The sequence below is a fragment of the Phaenicophaeus curvirostris genome, chromosome 25 (genome assembly GCF_032191515.1).
Source record: "Phaenicophaeus curvirostris isolate KB17595 chromosome 25, BPBGC_Pcur_1.0, whole genome shotgun sequence".
Lineage (NCBI taxonomy): Eukaryota > Metazoa > Chordata > Aves > Cuculiformes > Cuculidae > Phaenicophaeus > Phaenicophaeus curvirostris.
Genome location: NC_091416.1, coordinates 4,584,318 through 4,612,134, shown reverse-complemented (window position 1 = coordinate 4,612,134; position 27,817 = coordinate 4,584,318). Strand labels below are relative to the sequence as shown.

The window sequence follows — 27,817 nt, the reverse complement described above, 5'->3', positions numbered from 1 at the left end:
GACCTGGAAGGGGAGGGGTGGAGTGGCAGCACAAGATGCTGATTTATAAAGCACTAGCAAACAGTGCTCTTTCTCCACAGGCTTTGGACAACGAACCCGTCCTGCCTGAAGGATGCTAAAGTGCAAGCTTTCCAGCTAACATCGTCTTGCCAGCTGAGAGGGAACTACAACCTCTGCAAGCTTTTGAACTCCAACAGCCAAAACTGCCCTCAGCCACTTCATTCTTCAGTTGGGCTTTTGCTTTTCATCCAGAGACTTTGGCTTGGCTGTTTCACTCCAGCAGGAAAGGAATAAACTCATCAAGATGGTAAAGGTGAGTACACTGTTCATAGAATTGCTGCTGCTGCATATGTATTTCTTCTTAAGAACAGGCATCAATTTATGTTTTAATATATGCAGATGTATTATAAGTAAGAGATGAGTGAAAAATGGAGCTTATTATCTAGTGCAATGACTAAAGTTTCACTGTAGGTGGGTACGCACCTCTAATCCTAAAAAGTAAAGAGATAAGATTGGATAGGGAAGAATTCTAGTTTTGTACATAATCAAGAATTTCATTAACACTATCTCTTCTGTAAACACCAAAATCTGAGATTTTATGAAAATTAACAGTTTAGAGGTTAAACATAGACCATGCACAGAGGTGATCAACGGATTTTTACTAGCTTCAGTAATTTTCTTCATCATTCTCCTCCATCTCCAAAGATCTCACAATAGATAGCTGTTTTCTTTCTCTTATGGTCTCTATACTCCATGAGGATTTGAAAAGCTGAACAGATTTTTGGGTGGCACAGTTAAAGAGAGGAGGAGAAGGAGGGAGACAGTGAAGGAAAAATCCCAACAGATAAACCAGATAGTGAATCTTTGACAAGGTAGAAAAAAATAGAACTTCCTGCATTAGGTATGTCCTTTATCTGGGATCTGTATCACCAAGCAAACCCAAATGCTTTAGGAAAAGGATTTTGAATTTTTCATTCTCCAAACTATTTACTAGCTCTTAGCTTTTCCCTTCCTTAAGATACAATGTCAACACTTCAATGTTCCTCTAACTAAAAGGCATCTGGGGATAAGATGCCACTTCTGAGTTCAGAATAGTATTAGGTAATAAGATGCCCCAGTCCCTTTTTTCCCTTTTTATTTCCATTACTTCAGCTCTCTCATTTAGAATGCATGTAATTAAGATGTCTACTCTCAACTCATCTGAAATACTATCTCTGCAGCACTCCAAACACTGACAAATGCCCTGCAGAGTCTGTCTGTCCTCATTAGACAGACAGCAGCAGCACCAGCCTCCCAGCCAATCCATCCCACTAGCAAATAGCATCATCAGATAAGAGCCAGGACAACTCCCACAAAGCTCTGGTGGTTGATCCGTAAGGAAGCCTATGAAACGGGGTCAGCCAGGAAGGCACGGCATGTAGTTTACAAGATAATTAGAATCTGGAATGTTATGATTACAGAATCTGGTAAATTTGCAATACAGGAAGTTTGCCCTTCAGAATACAGAATTAACTTCAAGTTGGGGAACGGCACCCGCCCCCGAGTTATCAATAAACCCCCGCAGTGTCAGGGGTTTGGAAGCTTCTCTACATTAATAGTTTCCTGTACCTGGTACTAGACTGGCAAAGTTGAGTGAAGAGTTTGCTAAGTTCTGAGCTGTAGGTGAAAAGATGTAGATTTGTTTCTCCTTGGCTACCAGTAACGTGTTTGGCTCCATGTCTCGTTACGTGATTGAGTGTAAATATAAATATGTAAATCTTAAGTTGAATTAAAAAAGTAAAGTAGATCTTGAAGTCATGTATCTAAAATGCTCTGGGAACAGGCAAGTTCTCAATAAACTTTACCATCACTTTCCTTTTCAAAATCTTTTGGTTTTACACCAATCTCCTCCTTGGAGCTGATAAGTGACCCAATGATTTTCACTGGCCATGCTGAGATCCTGGGGCAATATTCCTTTTTCTAACACTTTCTGTTGGACCACGAATCACTACAAGTGTTGCACATCTCAAAGGAATCACTCTAGTTTACATCTGCTGAAGACCTGACCATGGTTATGTCTTTTCTAACCTAATGATTATATGATTCCATAATAGCTGTAACATATGCTGGAAAGATCTTGGGATAAGACTGGAACTGGCACTCTAAGTTGTAGGAGAAAGACAGTAGAAGTTTGTAGTTTGTCTAAAACCAGTAGATTTGTCAAAGTTTGACTTGTTTGTGGCACTTTTAAATGCTTCCTTCAAGACCCAGCAGCTGTCCATGATGATGACAAAACTTATTTCTTTTACAGAAAAAGTCTGATGTTTACTCGGTTGAGATCTATGGGACAAAAGATCTACAAAAAAAAGAGCTGGGAGATGAAGAAATGTACAAAGATTTGAAAGGCAACAAGAAAAAAAAGAAGACAGAAGACCTTAAGAAAGAACTGGAGCTGGTGAGTGTTCTCAAGCTCCCATTACCCCTGGCAGGACCCCTTTACCTGCTGTCTGCGTGCAGTCTGGTGAAGTGGGATGAGATGCCAACGTGCTGTCATTTTAACGGAAGATGCGCTGCTCTGGAAGTCCTAACAAGGGAAGGAATCACTTCCTGATGCTCTGGAGGTGTGCCAGAAAACAGTTGTGCGGGATTAATGCCTATAATGAAAGAATGATTCTAGCTTAATTAAGCCACCAATACTACAGAACATCAACTCCCACAAAGAGAAGTTATGCTCAGATGGAATAATTATAATCTCTATCCTTCACAGGATAAAGAGAGAGAAAGTAAGAAGCACAACATTTTGCTCCAGACATTTATAGTAGATCTAAAAGCATGTCTCAGCTTTAAGCATAGGGTTTTTCCCCAGATTAACTGCACTGGATTTCAAGGACAGTGCACTGAGCTCAAGAATCCTGTGTTTTACTTCTGGCTTGCTCCTGACTCACTGGCCGATCTTGGAAAAGTTCCTTCCTCTCTATAAGTTTCAGTTTCCCAATTTGAAAATGTAGGTAATTATACTGACCTCCTTTCTGAATTGTTGTGAGAGCAACTAAAAGGAGAGGCTCCTTACAGGCTAGATAGTATTTCAAAGGTAAGGAAACCCCCAAATGAGCCATCAGTTTACCCATCATGTTCCCAAATCTACCCAGTACTGGCTAAATAAATCTCAGCGTATCTTATCTTTGCCACCAGGGGATGTAACATTACTCTCATGTTTCTAAGGAGAAACCAAAGCACAGGCAGGTTAATTGACTCATCCAAGTACCCATGAATCATTCTGTGAAAACAATTGAGAGATCGCTCGAATTCTTGGCTTCTAAATCTCAGTTTGGCACCAGATAAAATTAGGTCAATGACACCACAGAGATGTCACTGCAGAGAAAGGAGAACAGCCTTGAGATTTCTCTTTCCCACACCCTTTTAAACTGTGGTTAGAACCTGCTGCTTCTCTCCACATGATAATTTCACGTACCCTGCCGTGTCAGTCAAGCGTAGATTGTTGTCACACATTTTCTGACACCACAACTTCTCTACTGTCAACATGCTACCTATGGTACCAAGTACCTGACTCTCATAGCATGTAAAGAGGAAATATTTATCTAAAAGAAGCACAGATGAGCAGTGTTAACATGAAAATACCATTGTGTTCCTGTGACAGAGTTGATGGAGGAGGGAGCTATTTACAAAAGTACACTAAAAATCAAAATATAACACCATCTTCCAGTGGAAAGTATTTGGTTATCAATAGGCAAAGTACATATTGCCTGTTAGTGAAGTGGGACATCATGCTAGTAACTGGATCCATGGTTCCAGATCCAGGCAGTCTGAACATTCTCCAGATCCTAAAACTAGAATTTCAACAGCCTGACATTCTGCTCACTATCATTTTCTCTTTCTTTTGGAATCCAGGATGACCACAAACTCAGTGCCTCAGAACTGGAGGAGAAGTATGGTACGAGCATCGACAAAGTAAGTCCGTAGGGCATTGTTAAGAAACTGCCTGAATCAGTTGCCTTATTTTGCCTCTGGCTTCCCTAAAGCTTCCTAGAAGTAGTAGGAACACTTCCAAATCAACAGACTCATCCATAGATGCGTATGTGGATGCCTGAATATGATGCGCTAACTCCCCCAAAAAGCCTAAACCAGCAAGTTAAAGCACAGCTCTAACGTGGATTTAAACTCTCAAGTCTGAAGAAGCCTGATCTACTGCATTGAGATCAACATCCCTGCACAAAATGTGACCTCAGACTTTGCACAAGAAACTCAGCTTTTCTACAGTTTTCCTCTGATATTTCGGTTTCACTACAATTCATTCTTCACCATCAGTGCCTGTAACAATCTTTTATAAGAGAGTGCATTGGAAAAGTTTTTTATCTTTAAGGAAGCACTAGATTTGAGAAAGTATACACCTGAGCCCCTTTGACATCTAACAGTCCCGTTTTAAAGCGTTGCAACGTGACCAGAGTACAGACAAGAATTTCAAGGAACCCATCATCTACAAACCTCTTGGTGGAGATGCAGGAAGAGCAGCAAAAGAACTGATGTCCATTTTTCCACAGCTTTCCAAATGCTTAGGACAAGTATATTTAGTGGATAACCTGCAAAATGAAAACTCCTAACGGATATGGTCCCAAATTCAATGCTCCAGTAAGGAAATATCTGTTTCTAGATAGCAGATAACTGATAGCAGTGACCCTGACATCACAAAGTTTGGAAATCAGGTTACTGCAGCTGATCTATGACACAAACAATGTTTAAGGAAAAAAAAAACCAGCATGCAAACTTAGTTCTGGGTTGAGATGAGAACCTGTTTTCTGTAACTTCATTCTAAATGTGCCATTTACTTTTGCAGGGTCTTTCTAGTGCAAGAGCAGCAGAGATTTTGGCTCGAGATGGTCCCAACGCACTCAGTCCTCCCAAAGCCACTCCAGAAATTGTGAAGTTCCTCAAGCAGCTGGTGGGAGGGTTTTCCATCCTTTTATGGATTGGAGCTGTCTTCTCCTGGATTTCATTTGGCATTCAGTTTGCTCAGGGAGCTGAATCACCGTTTGACAATGTAAGTATTTGAATAACCACAAAGTGTGTATTTGACCCCTTGACAATCTAAGGGATTTAAATACTACTTCACAGTTATTCAGTAGCTACAAAGAGGCCTTTTGTTCTTTCAGGATCCTCCCTCTACTATCGAACATTCTGATAAATACCATTTATGTCCAAGAGAGCCTAGCCAAAATTTTATAACCACTACCCATAATCATAACACTTGAATACTCGTAAGAGCAATACTGAAGTCCGCAAAGGACTCAAGTCTTTACCACTAATTCCATTACGAGTTACACTCTGCTGAGAATATAATTTGTCCAGGTTTGCATCAGTATTGTGGTTTAACTCTGGCCAGCAGCTCAGCCCCATCTAGCCACTTGCTCACCACTCCTGGTAGGATGGGGAAGAGAATCGGAAGGGTAAAAGTGAGAAAACTCATGGGTTGAGACAAAGACAGTTTAACAGGTGAAGCAAATGTAATGGTTACTTGGGAAGACAAAACACCATAACTCTGAATACACACACACACATCCTTATTTTTCACAGCTTTTCTCACTGAGCACAACATTATATAGTCTGGAAGATCCCTTTGGTCCGTTGGGGTCGGGTATCCTGACTGTGTCTCCTCCCAATTTCTTCTGCACCCTAAGCCTGCTCACTAGTGAGCCAGTGCAAGAAGCAGAAAAGGTCTTGATACTGTGTAAGCACTGCTCGGTGGAGACGGAAACTTTCCCGTGTTATCAATGCTGTTTTCAGGATATATCCAAAACAAAACCTCATACTAGCTACTACAAAGAAAATCAACTCTATGCTGGCCAATACCAAAATTAGGTTTAGTTTAGACAAGGCTTCTAGAAAGAAGGAAAGCTTGCTATTAAAAGCCTTTTTCATACTTGGAAATCTTTACTTGATCATTAGCAGGGCAGAACGTAAAAGTTCCTTTCCTATACTGTCTTTTAACCTGCCAAATACCTTGCCTTAAGCCTCCTGAAAAAGTGTAGAAATATGATTTATTGTAGTAGAAGAATTGCTAAACTCTTGTCTGAAGTTAACTGCATTATGTCTTTTATTGATCAGCTCTACCTTGGTGTAGTCCTGGCGCTGGTTGTCATCCTCACTGGTATCTTTGCTTACTATCAAGAAGCTAAAAGCACAAACATCATGGCCAGCTTCAGTAAAATGATTCCACAGGTGAGAATAACCAACACATTTCATTTGAGCTCAAAAAACATTCTAATAATCCGCCTTGAAATGATGAATGCACAATAAGTCCAACTTGGATTTATCTCTTGATGGGATGTTTAGAGAATGGCACAATGCTAATTTTACAACATTTCTGTGTTTCAGCAAGCTCTTGTCATCAGAGATGCAGAAAAGAAGGAACTGCCAGCAGATCAGCTGGTGGTTGGAGACATCGTGGAAATAAAGGGTGGAGACAGGATTCCAGCAGACATTCGTCTGATCTTTACTCAGGGTTGTAAGGTAAACAGGCTTCGTGGAGTACGGGGAAAAAGGAAAAAAAAATAGTTTAGAGACTTTTATTACATGTAAAAAAGTTCTGTGCACCCACTATGAGTTATTAGAGCTTCAACTAGACCTAATCTATCCAAACAGTTAAGTGCAGAAGTTATACTGTGATGCTGAGTTGATCTAGGACTAACATCTCTCCCCCTAGAACATCAGAAGGAGCAATTAGGTCCATACCATGTTCTAGCAATGCTTGTTGCCAGGACAAAGGAAGAAAGACCAAAACAGTCCTCAGTTTTCACAGAGATAGAGGCAAACCATGTTTTCTTTCAGGCTGCTGCTGAAAATCCCACCAAGAGAGACACATTGACTGAAGTGACTTCCCACAGAAACAGATCCTCTAAGTGACAAGAGCAGCACTCTCAGAAAAGGCACAGAGAGATTATGGCCCTGCATGGATTATTAAATGTGCTCCCACCTTGCCTTCTGGGCTAGACATAACTGCATGTTACTGACTTTAATGTGGTCATTCTCCGTTTCATTAAAGGTGGACAATTCTTCACTCACAGGGGAATCAGAACCACAGTCTCGTTCCTGTGACTTCACCCACGACAACCCCTTGGAGACCAAGAACATCGCGTTCTACTCCACAACCTGCGTGGAAGGTGAGTACGGACAGAGAGAAGGGCCTCCAGAAATGGCATCCGTACAGGACAAATGGACTTGAGCTGGAATTCTGCTTGCACTTTGGCATCCTTCATCTTAAACAATTCTGCTTCAAGGAATTCCAGAAAGGTTTAGTTGCTCACAAGCAACGATTTTCCCAAGCACACCAAAAGAAACCCTTTAGAACTGGGCTGGTCCTGATAATAAATCAGCCACAACAATCAATTAATTACAGTTTCCTTGAGGTCCTTCCATCACTATCTTTAGGAATGTCCTGTTGCAGATGCCTCTAATACTTGTGGATGCTTCTGTGAAAAGGCTCTGCACACCTAAAGGTGCTGTACCTCCCGATTGCCTGCTATGAGACAGTGCAGTGCCCATTATAGCAAACATTCCTACTTTAATGCAATAAAAAAAGACTAATTCATGAAAATAGAATCATCATTTATCTTTCTCTTCACTAATATAAGGTTAGGGGAAAAATGTAATTCCGAGCGAAGTCTCAATCACATTAAGGCTGAGAAGGGTCTTTGTCAATCGGTACTGGGTATAGAAGAAGGTCTCTCCTAGAGCTGACAGTCTTTTATTCCTTTGCAGGCACTGCTACTGGCATCGTAATCAACACTGGGGATCGCACAATCATCGGGCGGATCGCCTCTCTCGCATCGGGAGTAGGAAATGAGAAAACACCCATTGCGATTGAGATAGAACATTTTGTTTACCTGGTGGCAGGAGTGGCCATTACAGTTGGTGTTATCTTCTTCATCATCTCTATTTCCTTGCGATACAAGATTCTGGATTCCATCATCTTTCTCATTGGCATCATTGTGGCAAATGTGCCAGAGGGACTGCTAGCCACAGTAACGGTAGGTCTATGTTTGAATTCACTGCTTGCCACTGTAGTTCTCCAGCCACTACCCCAGTTCATCACTTCTACATTAATTACAGTGAAGAACAGATTATCTAAGTGACTTGGACAAATTGAGTTTGAAATAGGGGTGTTTTTTTTCGCGAAACTGAAAGGACAAACATTTCATTTGGTAATTCTAGCATAACTGAGCCAGTAATCTTAAAAGGTTGAGCACAACAATCCAGTTTGAAATAAGGCTCTTCAAGTACCCTTCTCCCTCAGTTGCTAACCAGTAGAATGATGTGACTCATTTCTCCACAACTTGTTCCTGTTTGGAAATGAGGATATTGCACCCTGAAAGTCACATGAAAATTCCACTTACTAACACATCCAAAGCATCACTAAAGTCCCTGGCTGAGAAGCAGCACACCTGCTAAGCACTGTTAGCTCTAAAGTACACCAACAATGAACAACCAGCAGTACTGCAATAAAGAAGAGGATAATTTTGGGATTCATTAAGCTGGTGATTAGGAACTCCCCCACAATTGTAAGTTCTTCCATGTACAGCAGCCTCTTAACTGATATGAGACTCTTGTTCCTATCAGCAGGAAAGCAGGTTCCTCTCAGCAGCAAATGTACTTTTCCCTGTTATGGCCAAACCTCTGACCTTAATAATGCTGTTAAAAAGGGGAAAAAATGCACTGCAGTTGAGCAAGAGATAATTTCTTAAAATGTTCTCTTCCTAAAAAAAAGCAACACAAAATATCTAGCAGAAATCTGTAACCTCATTGCATCATTCTGTAACTGTCCCTCACTAACAGTCAGACGAACTTTACTTCTACCAGGTGAGTCTGTCCCTGACAGCCAAGAGGATGGCAAAGAAGAACTGTTTGGTGAAGAACTTGGAAGCTGTTGAAACCCTTGGTTCTACCTCCATCATCTGTTCCGACAAGACAGGGACCCTCACGCAAAACAGGATGACTGTTGCTCACCTCTGGTTTGATAATCAGATTTACTCAGCGGACACCAGTGAAGATCAAACAAGTAAATGGGGCAAGGGATGATGTGGGAAGGGGCAACTGATTGGATCAGACCTGCGGTGTTTCATATGTAGTGACTGCCAAAATGATGTCGATGAGGATATCTTTTAATAGCTAAAATTGATATGTCACCCTTTCACACAGAAGTGTAGTGTGCAACAGGAAAGTTCCTTCTTAACCATGTAGAGATGTGAAAAAATGAATAAACCTGGAGGAGGTTCTAATCCAAATCCCTTTCCAACAGTAAACTTAATAAGGAAATAATTGGAGAAATATATCTAAGCGATTTTGGCAGAAGTACTAATTGATTGATATCACGGTTTAAGTCACATTTTCTGGAACAGAACCTTCAAAAGAACAATTTCCTTCTGCAAATAATTCAGTCCTATTATTTCAAACTTAAACTTCTATTTCCGTCGTGCAACATGTTAGGGGACGCAACATTTATTTTGCTTCTTCTCAGCCCAGCCTTTTGATCAAAGTTCTTCGACCTGGACAGAATTATCAAAAATTGTAACTCTCTGCAATCGGGCGGAATTCAGACCAGGACAGGAGAATCTTCCCATAATGAAGGTACCAGCTGCTTTTTATAAGCTTATTCCTCTTCCTCTGAAAGAACAATACCTAGGAGTTGTTCTGTTTGCCTTTGGTAATCTCCTCCACTTTACCTTACCAGTTTTCTAAGTTACTATTTATAGTAGTCTTACTGGTATACAACATAGGGGAAAAAACCCACAAAGCCAAGAGCAACTGCCCTTGTAGGAAAAAGACAATTCAGGCCCCAAGAATTTCTACACTAGCAATTACTGCAGTATAAACATAATATAATAGGCCAGAAAAGGTAAAAATGCCTTAATTATTGGCTTTGCACATCACTTGAATTAGTAAAATGCTGGTGACTAGAACACCAGGAAAAAAAAATCACTACTCCATCAACACCTCCCTCAAAGTCATTTGTATTTCGGTTTACTCACCCGTACAAGCCTAATGCTACCCAAGGACACAAAGCCTCCAGACAAAGCTGAAAGTGGTCACAAACATCACTTTTTCACAGATTCAAGCACTAGTTCCATCTTTGCTCCAGCTTAGTTCCAGCAGCAAGAGCAAAACACAAGTCCCAGCGTTTTACTGAAATAATTTTCCAGGAGAGTCTGGAGGTAGCAGCATCGATTCACTGCTGCTTAACCATAAAGTGTGTTACAGAAGCATGCAAGCTCTCCTGATGGAAATGCAGATGTATATGTGCCATAAACGGTTTCTTCTCTTCACAGAGAGTTGTGGTAGGCGATGCCTCTGAAACTGCTCTGCTGAAATTTGCCGAAGTCATTTTGGGTGATGTCATGAATATTAGAGCACGGAACAAGAAAGTGGCTGAAATTCCTTTCAACTCTACCAACAAATTCCAGGTGTGTTTCACTTGTGGAAATGATGATAGACTGTTTCAAGTTTAAAACGTACCTATCGCTGGGTCCAGTACAACTATTTGTGACCTGGATGTCTTAATGGGGTGGTTCATTAACAGAAGAAATCTAAGCTAAAATAAATACAGTTCATTCCATTTGATGAAATACATGATAACCTCACAGAAAAGAAAGAAGAAATAGTTCTGTGTACAGTAACCAAAACTAAAAATAACAGGAAGAAACGTTTTCTGTGAGGGTGGGGAGCTTGGCCCAGGTTGCCCAGAGCAGTGGTGGTTGCCCCATCCCTGGAGAGGTTCAAGGCCAGGTTGGATGGGGCTTGGAGCCCCTGATCCAGTGGGAGGTGTCCCTGCCCATGGCAAGGGGTGGAACTGGATGGGCTCTGAGGTTCCTTCCAACTCAAACCATTCTGATTCTACGATCACGTACGCTCTTTTAAATCACTTCATATTTGTGGTACACAGCTTTCCATTCATGAGACTGAAGATCCCAATGACAAACGCTTTCTGCTGGTGATGAAAGGTGCCCCGGAGAGGATTTTAGAGAGATGCAGCACCATCATGATCAATGGCAAAGAAGAACCACTGGACAGTGAAAAGGCAGAAGCTTTCCAAACAGCATACATGGAGCTGGGGGGAATGGGAGAGAGAGTGCTGGGTGAGTCCAACTAGAAGGATTATATGGTGGGAAATGGGGTTGGTACAATACAGCGTATCTGGACTTCATTCTTCTTGCAGTGGAGGGGGAAAAGGGAAGCGTAAAGCCTCCTAATCAGTCATAAAACCAGACTGACATGCTCTCTTCTGCAGCATGAATGCTCTTCCTGCTCTATACTAATGTTGATCTGCCATGTTGTACAGCCAAAAAACCCCCATGTGTATTCCACAAAGGAAAACACTCTTCCCTGCTGGCAGCATTGCTGGCTTTGCTTTATGTGAGCAAACTCTGTCACTGACTCTATGGGAGCTTTGATGTTAAGGTTTCAATGGCAGGTTAAAAAGACCTCCATGAAAAGCTAATAGTTAAATGCACTGAAATCCTATGGACAAGAGCAAAGCCTGGTACTATATAGCAAGCTCTCCTCTTTCTCTTGCTGTTTCCTGTGCGTTACATAAACTTGAGTTTCTTTTCAGGTTTCTGTCATTTGTACTTGCCTGAAAGTGAGTTTCCAGACTCCTACCCATTTGACACAGATTCCATGAACTTCCCAACCTCCAACCTGTGCTTTGTTGGGCTCCTATCGATGATCGACCCACCTCGATCCACAGTGCCAGATGCTGTCTCAAAATGCCGCAGTGCTGGGATCAAGGTAGGGAATTTACAATGAAAAATACAGAACAACCCATACAATTTAACTTTTAAGATCTTATGCCACGTTGCCATTAAATATCTTCCCAGGAACAACTACCAAACCCATAAACATTCCTTAATACTATTCCACGACTGTAATTTAAAGAATCTACTTGAAGACACTGAGATACAAAACAGATTAATTTGTGTAGAAATCAAACTATAGAAAGTGGACAGAACTCTAAAACTGAAAATCGAAATTTGGAAAATGTCAGATACTGTCTCATCAGATCCATTTCTAGAATACAAAAACCCCACCAGCTAAAATTACTTGCTTGTGGACAGCATAAGGTAACAGAAATAATTCTTGAGAAGGCATTAGGACACAGGGCTACACTTGCTATGAATGTCTATGCGTAGGAATCACTAATCTCAGAACTGTTCAAGCTGAACCAGAAGCAGTAATCCTCTTAATTTCACTCCCAGGGGACTCACAAGTAAAGTTTCAGCTCCAGGCGTAGAAGAAAGGAAAAGCAGTATTTGGAATTACCAATCTCAGATGAGACCTATCCCAAACCTCAACTCTGACGGCAACTTTTCTTTAAGAAAAACAAGATAAAACTGCGTCTTATCTATCAGAATATCTCAGTCACAAGGATCCATTTTAAGATGCAATACTGTAACGAACTCTCAGCTTTGAGAATACCTAACAGAATTCTTACATAAAGGCTTCATTCTTCAGCATTGTTCTAACCTCGCTTGTGACAAGTTCTTCCTTGACAGCCCTGATGAAGTAGCGCCAATAACAAGAGGTAGAGACTAGATGTAAATATGAAGCTAATTAAGTGATAGTCATAACCTGTCATTGTTATGTATACAGCACAGCTTTCCATGATCAGATTCTGAACTGCTTCCTGGTCGACCACCATCCACGTTTCACTACCTCCCACTCCAGCCACTGCGCATTTGTCACTCACGCTTGTCCCTTCCTCAGGTTATCATGGTCACTGGCGATCACCCCATCACAGCTAAAGCCATTGCCAAGAGCGTAGGCATCATTTCAGCCACCAGCGAGACAGTGGAAGATATTGCTAAGCGCCTCAATGTTCCTGTTGAGCAAGTCAACAGAGGGTGAGAGCAAACAGAGCGTAGGGGGTACCTAAGGGTTCGTTTTCTGAATGCTATCCCTTCTCCCTTCATGATGCTTTTACAGCTAACCACGGCTGCTTTTTGCTCTTCTGTTTCTTGATGCGTTCCCAGCCACTGAGTCCATCTGATGTGTCACCTCTATCTAAGCAACTGTGAGTCCAGGTCACTAGTTCTCATTTTCACTGGTTCTTGAAAAAAAAAACTAGGAAACTACACCTTGCAGATCACGTTGGACTTTGCTGACCACACACGTATGAAAAGCAAAATTCAGAATCGCACAGCCTAAGGACCATCAGTCCAAATTCCTCTTTCACCCATTAAGCATGAAAAAAACCCCACCAATATTGTAAGAGAAAGATGAAAGCTACTTACAGAGAAGATGCCTCCCTCCTCCACTGTCCCACCCTCCCACTCAGAGCCCTCTTTAAAACGCATTTTCTGCTGTTACGTCTGCTCAGGAGGAAGCTTCAATTACTGCCTTGTGCATCTAGGTAGCTGTAATTCACTCTGGATTTTTACAGTGCTTTTCATTCAACACCTGCTGATTAACAACTAATGCTTCTGAAATTAACTCAATTTGCTGCTTCCCTTACTATCAAGCCTCATCTATTCCATGAGTGCACTATTTTTATCAAAGCCTTTTGATTCAAAAATTTACCCAGCTTTCCCATGGTTCTTACAGAGAAGCTACGGCAGCCGTGGTTAATGGGATGGAGCTGAAGGATATGAGTTTGGAACAGCTGGATGAAATCTTGTGTAACCACTCGGAGATAGTCTTTGCTCGGACATCACCCCAACAGAAGCTGATTATAGTCGAAGGCTGCCAGAGGCAGGTAAGAGGTGTGAAAGGTTACACATAGATAGGGCTATAGGACAGCAGATATCATAGAATCATAGAGGTTCAAGGGTGGAAGCCAATTTCAATGCTCCCTAAGCTCTGTTGATACTCTTTTCACTCTGCTAGAACATTATCTAACAGATTGCCACGAACGCTGGCTGGACAGAATCCAAGCTTCTCAAATTCCTGTTACAGACTCCGAACTATTGACAAAATGAGCTTGTCCTAGGTTTGATTGGCTTGGAGCTGTACCAAGGGTCTGCCTTTTGCACGCAATTCAGCGAAGCCGCTGCTGGGCTCCACATAAAGCCTGGGCAGAGCCCGAGCACTGGTGGGGAAGGAGCATTCCCTCAAGAATTCTTTAAACCCAGATAAAAGAAACATGTTACCACATCCTCTTATCTTATCTCTTGCGGCCATTTAGAGCTGTGCACTTCTCACCCACAGGAATGTTTAGAAGCAAAATAAGGCATGAATACCACAAAACGTCACGGCATGATTTATCTAGGACCAAGCCTTATCTGTAGTACTTTCAGAGACTGTAAAATAACCCGCAGAAAGCAGGTTTTAAAGAGGGTTTGTCCCATCCATGGGCAATATTACATGAAGGAGCATGGAGTGCAGCCAGAACAAGGGGCAGAAGGGAAAGAATTGACATATCCTGACCTCTGAAAAAGATGCAAACTGTTATGAAAATATTATCCCCTCCAATATCGCATCTTCCAAGTAGATGCTTCAAGCTGAAAGCCACATCACTGCTGAGCCTGAAATTTGCAGGGAATGAGATGTGGCACAGGACAGCATTTTTGTAGTTTCATCAAGGCTAAGTTTTCCAATCAACGCTACCAGCAGTTTGGGCTTAGGCCTGAACTGATTTCAGGAGGGGAAAAAAAAGGATAAAATCTTTCATTTCCATCTCCTTTTTTAATTTTATTTTTGAATAGCCTTTGGCAGACAGAGGGTAAATGCGTCCTGCACTGCTCAGACACCCACACTCCTAGTAGATTTGGCTCTTTAAAAGATGAATAGGAACACCCTCCCTCCCCCCAGCTCTGTCTACACACTATGTTTAGTACTCGGAGCTTATAAGCCCTTCTGTACATAGAATTATTTATAGGTAGTGATACTGTGCTAAATCCCCGCAGGCACAGGACATTCAGTATTTGTATTAATCAGTTTGTCAGGCTTTTTCCCACTCGGAACACTCTGCATTGCTATCAAGCCATGAACTTTCACATCAACAGGATCAGAATCTTTAGCTGCAGTAGACGGTTTCATGGGAAGATAACAAAGAAGCTGACTTGAATAATCAGTTTTACATCTTTTGGATTACCAGTGCAATGCTAGCATAGATTTGTTCACTGACCAGATGTTGCTGAGACAGGATGAGAACGGTCTCTAACTGCACAGCTAGGTAATTTAAAATTAAGATGAAACCTAACTGATTCTATAAACACTTCACAAAATAAGAGACAAGGACAGAACATGCTGTGTCAACTCAATCTCCCACAGATGCCAGAGACAAGCCTGGGTCTGCTCAGACAAGTATAGACCATATACAGATAGATACACATCTAAATTTTTAGGCTCCCTTACGGTCCACAGAAAGAAATGATCAGATTAATCTCATTTTAAGTGCATCTAATTTAGATGCCTACTTTAGGATGTAATAAGTCACGTCCTCAAATTTCTCATTTCTCTCTACTATGACCAGAGCCTAAATAACAAGCTCATATACAGACGTGTATGACAAAAAAATCTGAGGCTGTATTAATCCTATCCAGCATCTTCCTTTTCACTAGCTATGTTATGAAGGTATGAAGAGGATAGAGAGGATATCAGTATCTTTCTTCTAGGGATGTCAGTGAACATGCCAAAAGGAGACTTTCTTTAGAGGAAGATAGGACCATGTTCTCAAAAAATCCACCTCTGGATCCTTTTCTCTTTCCAGGGAGCAGTTGTTGCCGTGACTGGAGATGGAGTCAATGACTCCCCTGCTCTTAAAAAAGCAGATATTGGAATTGCTATGGGTATTGCTGGATCTGATGCAGCTAAAAATGCAGCTGATATGGTTCTGCTGGATGATAACTTTGCTTCTATTGTCACTGGAGTGGAGGAAGGTAAAAATAACATTGCTACCCACTTTCTTAGGTAAAAGCTGCTGGCAGCTACACAGCACGGGCGGATCCTCCTGGTCCTTCCCTCCTGTGCTCACCTCCCCTTTTCTTCATGGATTTGTAAATGTGATTTTGATATCTGGAAAAACTTGGAATTAATTCCATTTATAAGCAGAAGACAAATGGACAATAAAGGAATCGCCCCCTCTCTCACACGTAGCTGTTAGGTAGAACATCGATCTGCTATCACTGCATCTTCAACCCAGGCAAAGGCACTTGCATCTTGCTCCTTTGCCCTTCTGAGCCTCAAAAAGATATAAGCTGTTTTCTCTACATTTGCACTATTACTTGCTCACAGATCACCTCCACCATGGTCCACCTGTGATAGTAACACGTGCCAGTCAATCACCATAATGAACTAGCAGTTTCCATAAAAACTACAGCAGATTGTGGAATGGGACTTTCCCCCCAATATTTCCCATTGAAAGAGATTTTTATTTTTACTTAAATTTTCAGAAAGGCAGGTATGTTAGTAGCTTTAAAAACAAACAAACAAAAAGACAAAATGAATGAGGAAACACATGGAAAGTGGACACATGCAGTGAATGTTTTCACTTCATCTAGTTAAAAATCAAACTTTTTGCTGGGGAACACTGTTGATGAACAGTTTTTACTGTTTTCCCTTTTCCTCCAGGCCGCCTGATCTTCGACAATCTAAAGAAAACAATTGCTTACACCCTGACTAAGAATATTGCTGAGCTGTGTCCCTTTCTCATCTACATCATTGCCAGCATCCCAATGCCCATCGGCACCATCACCATCCTATTCATTGACCTGGGCACCGACATTGTAAGTTGGTGTTTTTTAAGTTATTTTCTGCTGAAATATCATGATAAGTGAGAGGGGTTGGGTGCAAAGGGACAGACAGAACACTGGAAGATTTAGTTCCCTTACCCTGAAGCTGAAGAACAAGCTAGCGAAAGTGTAGAGGGGTGGTTTAAAAGAAGCCGGGTATAAAACAGAGCAGAATAAAAGGAGCTGCAGAAGGGGAGTGGAAAGAAAAGAGTTCTGATTCACACTGACAAGCAAAACTCAACAGCATGCAAAATAACAGCATGCTTCAACTGAGATCATACACATTGCTGCAGTTACTGCAGAGATGTATAGCAGACATTTCATTAGAGCCCCGTCCAAGGGACCTGCAGATCCCCTAATGTTTTCAGCATCCTCCAGCCTTTCAGAACTATGAAGCACTTTCAGACTTGCCTAAAATCCTTTATACATGTCAGAATGCTAAATGGATCCTTCTTTCATCTGTTCTGCGTGTGCTGAAAAGGCAGAGTATGTCAGCAAAACCACCTGAGAACTGAAACTTTTCTGACTAGTGTCTGAGAAGCAGACAGATGATGTCATCGAGACTCTGATCATTTACTTCTGTTGTAGATCCCCTCGGTGGCATTAGCCTACGAAAAAGCTGAGAGCGATATTATGAACAGGAGACCTCGTAACAAAAGGAAAGACAGGCTAGTGAACGAGCAGCTTGCTGTGTACTCCTATCTGCAGATCGGTAGGTTGGCTTGTTCTCTGAAACACGATTTCCTATCAGCAAACCAAGACAGAGCCAAGTGGATTCATTTTTTAGAAAAGAGGGAGCTGAAACTAAACTCCTTCTACTGCTTTCCACGGCAAACTTGTTAACTCCCTTCTGTGGCTCATTACTCAATAGAATCATAGAATGTTTTTGGTTGGAAAGGACCTCAAAGCCCATCCAGTCCCACCCCTGCCATGGGCAGGGACACCTTCCACTGGATCAGGGGCTCCAAGCCCCATCCAGCCTGGCCTTGAACACCTCCAGGGATGGGGCAGCCACCACTGCTCTGGGCAACCTGGGCCAGGGCCTCCCCACCCGCACAAGGAAACATTTCTTCCTAAGATCTCAACTAAATCTCCCCTCTTTCAGCTTAAAACTATTGAAAAAACCAGCAGATTTTTATCTGCAGAAGTCAAGAACCTTAGAGCACTAATAGCTCTCAAACTACCTTTACGCTCATAGCATGTTTCATGCCATGGGAGGCAGATCAATGCTGATATCCAGCACATTAACCAGTGCTCCTAAATTTTGCTCCTTCCTCATTCTCTCTTTGATTTTCTAGGTATTATTCAGTCAGTGGGAGCCTTCGTAACCTATTTTACCGTGTACGCTCAACAAGGTTTCCTCCCTTCCACGCTGCTTGGTGTGCGAGTCAACTGGGAAAGCAATGCCATTAATGACTTTGAGGATTCATACGGACAGCAATGGGTAAAGAAGCACTAAAACATCCTTGCTCTGCCTCTCGCTCAACAGTTTCTTAAAAATTCTACACTTTCCTCCAACATAAAGGAGTAGGGAAAGAGAAAAATGTTTAAATGCAAAATTAACCAGTTTTTGCCTAATGGTCCCTCAGGACAGACTCTTTTTAAAGCCTCCTGGGCACCCATTTCATTCATTCAGACTCCATTTTTCATTCATTCTATTGCAATTTGCCTTCCTCTGATTCAAAGCCCATGGAGATGCACCTTCTTCTCTGCACTCCACATTTAGACTCATCATAATCTGTCAGCCCAGCTTCTGAAGAGCTCTACTGTAAAGTACTTTGCAAACTCTCCCTCCCCCTTTCCCTCATCACTCCCCCTCACTCAATCTGCAGGAATCACAAGATACAGAAACCATTAACAAATCAATATAAATACCTTCTTAGACCAAGCTCGTGCTTCAGCTTCGTGACTCAGCCACAGTAACCAGGGGACTAGAACAACTGGCCAAAATCTGATCAGGATTTGTCCATATCTGGAATAAGTCTGCACTTACACCTCAGTAATGCTCAGAAATGCTGCTATCAAGAGTTGCAGTCACTTGCGCAAGATATGAGTATTTACTATAACACTATTTGCTTTTCCCCTTGCTTTGCAGACCAAGTACCAGAGGTTGTACCTACAGTGGACTGGCTACACTGCCTTTTTTGTCAGCATCACAATTCAGCAAGTCGCTGATTTGATCATCAGGAAAACACGAAGGAATTCCATTTTCCAGCAGGGTCTTTTCAGGTAAATTTTGCAGCTTCTTTACCTGACACATGAGAGGTTAAGTTAACCTGGTGCTAATTTTAGAAGGTCTAGTCTTTGAACAAAAGCTCAAAGTGATCACAAATCCCAGACAAACACTTTCGTACATCTTCCCTACCTTGTAATAAGGGTCTTCTTTAGAGAAAAATTTGTACTGGTTACTCTGAGAATGCTTCAGTGTAAAATTAACTCTCCATTTAGTAAAATGTTCACTGCAAAAAAGGGGACTTTCCCCTCCCGTGAGCTGGCATAGGCAGGATATGGGAACAACTGCAAGACCATGGATGAATTGCAAAGACTAAACTCCTTTTTACTACCTCTCCAAGCAGGGGATCCCCAAAGCAGCCACTGGGTAGAAGCACACAGGCAGGGATGCAGGCACCGCGGAGCTTGGTCCATGCTGGAGGATCCCTGAACCTGCTGGTTTCTCCTGTGTTTTAGGGGTTCGTGCAGGCGTAGTTTACCACCACGCTTTGATCTTCCCCAAAGCAGGGCAGGAATCTCAAGCACATTCTAAATCAGGCCTGTGTTATCTGGACACAGATGTTCTACTTCTCAAGCACAGAAGGCTAAACAACAATTAGTATGATATGTGGTTTTCTACACGTCAGCTGCAGGTCACTAGACCATGTTTATAATCCTCCTTGTTAATCTCCCATTATTTTCCCACACCTCTCCAGATTATTTTCTCAACCTCTTTACATATATATCAATAGATAGCATATTTAGACTTACTGGTGATAACTTTAGCCTCTGAGGAGAGGAGATCCCAGCAGGTCAAACTCCCTAAGATTGTGCTGCCCTTTGCACTCTTTAATTCCATGGAAGCTGGGGAGTTAACATTATCTGTTGGGCAGAGGCCACACATAAAAGCTGGCATTTAGTTGGAGTATTTCTGATATGAAAGCAAATAGTTTTCCTTTCTTTATCTGCAAGTACAGAGCCTACACCTATGTGTGTGTGTGTGTATATATATTTCGTTCTTACATTTACATCTGAGTCACAAAGCGCACATTCACAGTGCAGCTGGAAGACATGATTAATGCAAACTGCGTGTCTACCTAAAGCTTGCTTTAGTCTAGGTAGGTCAGGAATGCTGCCAGGAAAGAAAGACACGGGCGTATGCAATGTAAGAGAGCGCTAGGGTCTACTAATTGTCTCCTGCTACTGTGTCTGCAGTGCTCATCGTAAAATCATAGAATAGGTCAGGTTGGAGGGGACCTCAAAGCCCATCCAGTCCCACCCCTTGCCATGGGCAGGGACACCTCCCACTGGATCAGGGGCTTCAAGCCCCATCCAACTTGGCCTTGAACACCTCCAGGGATGGGGCAGCCACAGCTTCCCTGGACAATCTGTTCCAGTGCCTCCCCACTCCTGTAGTGAAGAAATTCCTCCTTATGTCTAGTCTAAATCTGCCCCTCTCCAGTTTAAACCCATTGCCCCTTGTCCTATCACCACAAGTCTTTGTGAACTATCCCTCCCCAGAATCTTGTAGCTTTCTTGTAGCCCCTCCTGGTACTGGAAGGCCACTCAAAGGTCTCCTTGGAGCCTTCTTTTCTCCAGGCTGAACAAGCCTGGCTCTCTGAGCCTGTCCTCGTGTGGAAGGTGCTTTAGCCCTCTGATCATCTTTGTAGCCTCCTCTGGACCCTTTCCAACAGCTCTATATTGTTCTTATGTTGAGGATTGCAGAACTGGAGACAGGACTCCAGATGAGGTCTCACAAGAGAGGAATAGAGGGGCAGAATCATCTCCCTTGACCTGCTGGCCATGCTTCTTTTGATCATCTGGCACTGATCATTCAAGCCAGAGCATAAACCCAACTCCCAAAACAGCTCAGCCTTTGCATGATGCTGTGACATCGGTTTTTCACGCATGTAATCCTTCCTCTCTGGTTTTCTTGTAGGAACAAAGTCATCTGGGTGGGTATATTTTCCCAGATTGGAATTGCTCTGATTCTTAGCTATGGCCTTGGACATGTTACAGCCCTGAACTTCACACCGCTGAGGTAAGTTTGGATGCTATCCTGCTTCCCTTGCCCTCCACACAGCAACAGCCATGGACTTACCATTCTGCCAGAAACAGGCAAATGGGAGCAGGATGCCCATGCAGCACAATTCAAGGATGAATATTTCGGAATATTCATTATGAAGAACAGGGTGGACAATTTCTTGAACAAAAAGGGCATTACATTCATAGTTTCTACAAAAAGACACTACTTCTTCTACTGCGTTTACTACTGAGGATCCAGAAATCTGTGTTTACAACAAATATTTGAATATTTTTTCCAGGATACTCAAATATTTCGGTGTGACCAGGTAGTTTGACTTAATTTTACACAAGCAACTTATAATTTAAATACATCACTGTCAGAAACTTTCCTTTTCTGCCATCTTCAGAGGCTGTAATACCACCAGGGAGCATTTCCTTCTGAATTGTATATGGAATAAATTAATTAGGTAACTACTTAAGACCAGGAGGCTTACACACGCATGTAATCTTATTTTTAACAGCTTGAGTGCTTAAATTTGCAGAAAAAGAAACTTGCCAAGAAGGCCAGATTCACTTTAATGACATCAAATAGCATAGAGAGACCCCAGAATATAAGCAGGGTGGTTCGATGTTGTTAAATGAGAATGTTTTCTCCTGCTGCCAGGTTTCAATATTGGTTTGTGGCTGTACCATTTGCCATCTTGATATGGGTTTATGATGAAGTCCGCAAGCTGTTGATCAGGAGATACCCAGGAAGTAAGTAGATTTTTCTAGTTTAGTATTTTAATATAAGGTATCCTTTCCTATTTGTTCCTTATAATTATTTTTCCTTGCTGAATAAAAATTAACTGATTCCCCCCTCCTCCCTTCTCCTCCTGCAGGCTGGTGGGACAAGAATATGTATTACTGAAACGGTTGCTCATCACTGGTCATCCTCCTCCTTGTGAAGAGCTTCTTCCCCACCCGACAGCCTCTGCTGCTTTGATGTCCTGCCTGTGCAATATCAAGCATGGGTTCACCCCATGAAAGGGTGAAGAAATTTCATGATTTCATGAAGAAATAAGGACTTTAGAGGTTGATGAATTACCTCCCACTGTACTGTAAAGCTGACACTTGTTTAGAAATTGAAATGCTACCTATTTTTGTAACAAGCACAATTTTCCCTCATTCAAATATGAACTTGGAGAGCACTCAGAGAGGAAAACTTACCTCAAGAGGAGGAAAAAACCCAGAAAATCCATATAATGTAAGGCATTAATTTGCACTAAAGGTGTTGTTTGCTGATTTTCTTTTTTTGGTGGAACTGAATTCCAAGCGAGTGCATACATAGACCCGTGTTACCTTCCCAAGGGTAAAAATGCTGTATAGGAATAATTTGATAATAAAAGTTTTTTCCAGAAAACAGTTCTACATCTTGTTTCCCTATAAAGACTAAGAGAAACTGAGTGGGAAGGACCTGAACTCTGCCAGCTCAAAGAGGAAAGAAGTTCATACCTGGTTTTTTTGCCCCTGTTAACAGACTAAAGTATTTTAAGTACCTGTTGAGTTATGATAAATGCACCTTGAAAGCCAAGGCACAATCAGTGGATCTGAGCACTTTGAGATACCAAATTCAATACTTGCTTTCCAAAGGAACGATCCTTATGGCAAAATAGACCTTACAATGCATTTGGTGGGTACTGTTTAAGTCCTGTTTCATAGAATCACAGAATGGTTTGGGTTGGAAGGGACCCTAAAGCCCATCCAGTTCCACCTCCTGCTATGGGCAGGGACATCTCCCACTGGATCAGGGGCTCCAAGCCCCATCCAACCTGGTCTTGAACCCCTCCAGAGATGGAGCAGCCACCACTGCTCTGGGCAATCTGGGCCAGGGCCTCCCCACCCTCATGGGAAAATATTTCTTAGGGAAATTTGAAACCAGGTCTTTAATATGATCATTTTAGCAAGAATGAGTAGGTATCGCATGTTGTTTAGACAAGGGCTTTCCCAATTTTAAAGCAAATGATAAATAATGAACGTTGTTATTTCACATTTAAGTACAAGCCTGAATGAGCTTTAGAGAAGAAACAGGGTCAGAAAGGGAATTCCTGTGGCAGCAAATGGTTGGACTCAATGATCCAGTGGGTCTCTTCCAACCTGGTTATTCTATGATTCTATAAATGGTGAGAGGGAATAGCCACAAGAAAGAAATCAAGAGAAGAACTAAGAGAGGGGAAAAAAGAAGAGTATTTTCCGGCTTAAAGCCTGCCTGTTCCCAGAAGTCCACACCCTTATTTTGCATTATGTGAGCCTCCCTCCTCAAAATTCCTCTCCTTAATACCTGGCTGGGTATTACACTATCAATTATACTGGATTATCAGTGTCTATCACATATAGACATGTAGAAGAGAAATTACAATGGAAGAAGGAAGAACAACAATAAATAAGCATATAAACAATGACTGAGTCCAAGTTCCAGATATATGCGCTATTTATCACTCAGTAATGCATACACATTAACCCTGTTAACACACAAACAAGAAGTATGTGATGTGCCAAGATGACTCATTTCAACATGTTGTCATTTGCCAGGAGTCAGGACTGACATGTTTCATCTTCTGCTTTAAAGACGGGAAAAGTAAGAGGAGAAGTGATACAGGCAAGCAACATAACCTGCTTTTCCCCATCTATAGGTTTGCAGTACTTAGTCAAAGCAATGTGTTCAAACATAAACAGAAGCAGGAAAGAGAAGAGAGTTTTTGCACTGTCCTTATATGAGAGATGATCCAGCCCTCTGATCATCTTTGAAGCCTCCTCTGGACCCGTTCCAACAGCTCTGTATCCTTCTTATGATGAGGATTCCAGAACTGGACACAGGACTCCAGATGAGGTCTCACAGAAGAGGAATAGAGGGGCAGAATCACCTCCCTTGACCTGCTGGCCACACTTCTTTTGATGCAGCCTGGGATATAGTTGGCCTTCTGGGCTGCGAAGGAGTAAATTTTGAGAGGAAAATTTATAAAAAATGGATGTAGCATCAACATGTGCTCTTGAGAGAAGAGCAAAAGAATTCTGTCGCTTATAATACCCGGAAAACATATGTCTCCATGTCCCCTTTGTGCAAAAGTCAGTAGGGAGGAATTGAGCATCACATTTCCCACATGTATGATCATTTTAGGAAAAAAAACATAATCTTCATCTAGAAGATCAATAACAGGAAAAAAAAGGCAACCAAACCCACAATAACTGATAGACTGGAGCAAAAACCTCAAACACAGCAAATGATTCTGACACAGTCTGCTGTGGGGTCAGTTTTGCTTTTAAGAAGGGTTGCCAACAAATGCTCCTTTGCATTTCGGATGTTGCTGTAATTCAAAGTGCTCTTCAGAGGCTGAGCCTTGCATGCAGCCTAACAGCTCTGTAGTTCAGCTGCCTTAGACCTATAAAGCCAACATTTTCTTCTAGAGGACCAGATGTACTTTACAATCTATCTCACTGTATCGAGGCCAGAGCAGAAAGTCCAACTCAGAGGTTTGCAAAGCAACTGAAAACACCAGTTAAGAAATCGGAAGATTAACATCATTGCCAAGAAGGGTAAAGCCCGCAGACACCTAGGAACAGATTCAGTGTTTCTAAATCTTAGAGAATTTCCAACATTGCAAAATATCTAAAACCAGCTAAGGCAAAATGGACAAACAAGCCATAGGCATGGAAAGAATGAATCCTACATTTGCTCAATGGCATGAATAATGTTTGTTAGAACTGGGAAGTCTGGGAATTACATAGGTCATTGCATAACAGCGCATGCAGGAAATAGCAGGTAGGACCTCCCAGTCCAGTATAACCATCCTCCACTAAGATCTAACTAAGGCATGAGGATCTGATGCAAGCGAATGTGGAACTGTCCTCAAAACCAGGCCTCATTTAACCCGATAAGTGCAGAGAACATTCCTGCACTCAAACAACATAAAGGCTATTCACAAGGAGAATTGCAAAGAAGGTGCTACAATGCAGTTCCAAGCCGAAGCAACTCAAATGCATGCACAGGCATCCTCTTCCCTCAAACCTCATAATGGGAGAAAGTGGCAATATCATTCTTAAACTTACTGCTGCATCATTTATTTCATTTAATCTCTTTTGTATCCCATTTGTAAGCAGGTTAAGAATATTCACCATAGCATGGCAAAGCATCTTCATGTTCCAGTACCTCCCAAATAAAATATGTTGTCGTCATTCAGTTAAACTCTGAAGGGAGATAGTTTACTTCCCTGGACAGACCTATGCATTGCTTTTTCAGTTGTGGAATTACAGAATCGTTAAGGCTGGGAAAGACCTGTAAGATCATCAAGTCTAACAGTGAGCCCAACACCACCGTGCCTACTAAACCATGTGCTGAAGTGTCACATCTAAACTGTTTTTGAACCCCTCGGGGATGGCGACTCCAACACTGCCCTGGGCAGCCTTTGTCAGTGCAAACTCTTTCAGTAAAGAATGTTTTCCTAATATCCAATCTAAACCTCCCCTGGCCTGACCTGAGGCCCTTTCCTCTTGCCCTACCGCTTCCTACTTGGGAGAAGAGACTGACCCCCACCTCGCTACAACCTCCTTCCAGGAGCTGCAGAGAATGATGTCTCCCCTCAGCGTCCTCTTCTCCAGGCTAAGAAGCCCCAGGTCCCTCAGCTGATCCTCATAAGACTTGTTGTTCAGACCCTTCACCAACTGCAATTAGCCTTGCATCGTCTGTATCACAAGAAGCCTCCAACCTTGCTTAGGCTCCTTACTGCCATGCACATACCATCATTACTATCATCATTTGAGGGGTGAAAAAACATGTAGGAAGCAGAGCCGTGGACCATGAGAAATATTCCTGTAATAAACACTGAAAAAGAAAATGCAATCCCTCCACTCAGTTCTTACTTGTAGATTCCTTCAGTCAGTTCTCCAGCCTCAGCAGGAACAAACGCTGCTCTCCCTCAGTTAAGTACATGTCCATAAATCAAAGATATGCAAAAGAAAGAAGCAGATTTTGAACTATAAGTTAATATACCTTCAAGCAGGCTGTTTCTTTTCTGCCTGCAACTATGTCAACAAGCATGCCAAGGGTTAATTCCCTAGCTCATAAACCAAGAAATCTTTCTTTAACACAGATCTGTGCTTTCTTGCTCCAGCCTCAGCCAGACTAGACAGGTCAGATGGCCCTGCTGATTGTGCTGAACTTCACAGGTTTCTTTTACCTCCTTTTTCTTCTTTTAACTACAGCCTCTTTGCACAGTTTTCTCTAGTTCAAACTAGCTTTCACCACCTCCCCCCCCCCAACACGTTTCCCCTTTCACCTGCTGTGTTACCAGGTAATTCCTGCATTCTGGTCAAGAGGAGAATAAGATGAAAAGGGAGAGTTGGCTTAAGGCAAAGCACTACTCTTCAGCAAAGGAGAATGGGAGAAGATAAGGATGGTGAAAACTATTGTGCAATACAGCATGTAAAAAGCTATATAGAAAGGCAAATTGTACTCATTTCTCTGCCACGAGGTTTGTCTCTTGGCCCTGTTAGCATGTTGCTCAGAGATCTATTCATAAGAAGACTTCATACTAGAGTTTAACGGTAATTTTTTTTTATATCATGCTCCTTAACACATATTTTGAACAAGTCAGAGGTGCTAGCAATTTATCTTGGGGGTAGTCAGGCTTCAGGATGGTAACAAATAACAACACCTTCATTCCACCTTAGCTCTGTAAGAGCTGAAGTTCTTACGTGCAGCCAGTCTGAATTTTTTTTATACTTAAACACAAAACTGATTTTAGCAGTAGCGGAAGAATCGCATGTAATATCTAAGTGTTGCGTGCAGGCTTTTCAGCGATGATTATAGGTAGAGCATATTGCCTTCCTTGTAAATAAGTTTAGTAGAACTCTTCTAGGATACTCATCCACTCTCAAACGATTAACAACTCGAAATTCTCAGTATTACAGTTTTAACCACATAATATGATGCAAGAGCTGAGGAATTGTTGGAGAGCAATAAGATTGTTGAGATTTCAGTGAAGTTTAGAGGGACACAGTGAATACTTGTGCTGCTATGAAGTGGAAGGTGCCTTCGCTGTCATCAACTCATAGTCAGGGTTCGCATTTTGAAACAAAAACCGTAGCCAAGTTATACAGCGAAAACTGTGCTTATTACCTTTCCTGAGAGCACCACTTCTAGTGCGAGGAGCCTCCTTCAGCAGACACCACAACACTGCCGGCCCACGTTTATCTCCACTAGACGAGGAAGGAAAACACAGAAATCAATCTTTTCCTGCAAACATTTGTAGACAACTGCTGTTCTCACTACAGCGTCAACACTCGCTGATTATAGAAATGATCGCAGCGATGACAGAAAGACACACCCAACTCTCAGCCCATTTATTCTTGTAATTCAAGAGATTATTGCTGGCACAGCACCACATGAAAAGCCCTGGGCTGGCCGCTCTTGGTGGCAACAAGTTCTCAAGGGCCTTGCTGCAGATCTGTAATGTAGCAAAATAAATTCACATAAACGTGTATGTAAGCCAGAAGGAGAGAGACGATGCTGCAGTCACAGAGTGTGATTGTGGTGCCACTCTTGGGCCTCGACATGGAGATCTCAGGAATTTCTTGGGCAACCTGGTTTACAGAGACCCCAATGATTTGTTCCAGCCCCATCCTCTGACAAAAAGTCTCAGACATTGTTGAGCTGGCTGCACTAATTTCTTCCATTAGTAGAGTTTTTCACAGAGGACACCCACCCTCCCCTCAGTCATGCCTTATTACACTTGCTTTAACTAGGTCAGTTCATGACCTTTTTCCAAAAACACATTTAGCAATGGTTGAAAAACAAGTCCAGACCCACCAGTGGGAAAGACCTCCTGGGA

At 42.1% G+C, this 27,817-nt stretch overlaps 2 protein-coding genes across 2 annotated transcripts in view; one reads left to right on the top strand and one right to left on the bottom strand.

Moving 5' to 3' along the window:
- Positions 1-27,166, bottom strand: part of SCN3B (sodium voltage-gated channel beta subunit 3) — a 59,912-nt gene extending 32,746 nt beyond the window's left edge. Inside the window, exon 1 of the mRNA XM_069876557.1 lies at positions 27,106-27,166. The gene's annotated coding sequence lies outside the window, so the exon portion shown is untranslated. The remainder of the gene's footprint in view (positions 1-27,105) is intronic.
- On the top strand, positions 95-22,337 carry ATP12A (ATPase H+/K+ transporting non-gastric alpha2 subunit). The gene is made up of 24 exons (XM_069876469.1): positions 95-175; positions 253-313; positions 2,291-2,434; positions 3,889-3,948; positions 4,832-5,035; positions 6,100-6,213; positions 6,370-6,504; positions 7,037-7,154; positions 7,753-8,021; positions 8,851-9,049; positions 9,509-9,618; positions 10,317-10,451; positions 10,931-11,123; positions 11,600-11,775; positions 12,751-12,887; positions 13,588-13,738; positions 15,695-15,863; positions 16,555-16,709; positions 17,304-17,427; positions 18,014-18,159; positions 18,811-18,944; positions 20,866-20,967; positions 21,616-21,707; positions 21,833-22,337. The coding sequence occupies exons 2-24, from the start codon at positions 305-307 to the stop codon at positions 21,859-21,861; spliced, it is 3,105 nt and encodes a 1,034-aa protein (XP_069732570.1). The 5' UTR covers positions 95-175; positions 253-304; the 3' UTR covers positions 21,862-22,337.
- Positions 27,167-27,817: the final 651 nt, after the last annotated feature.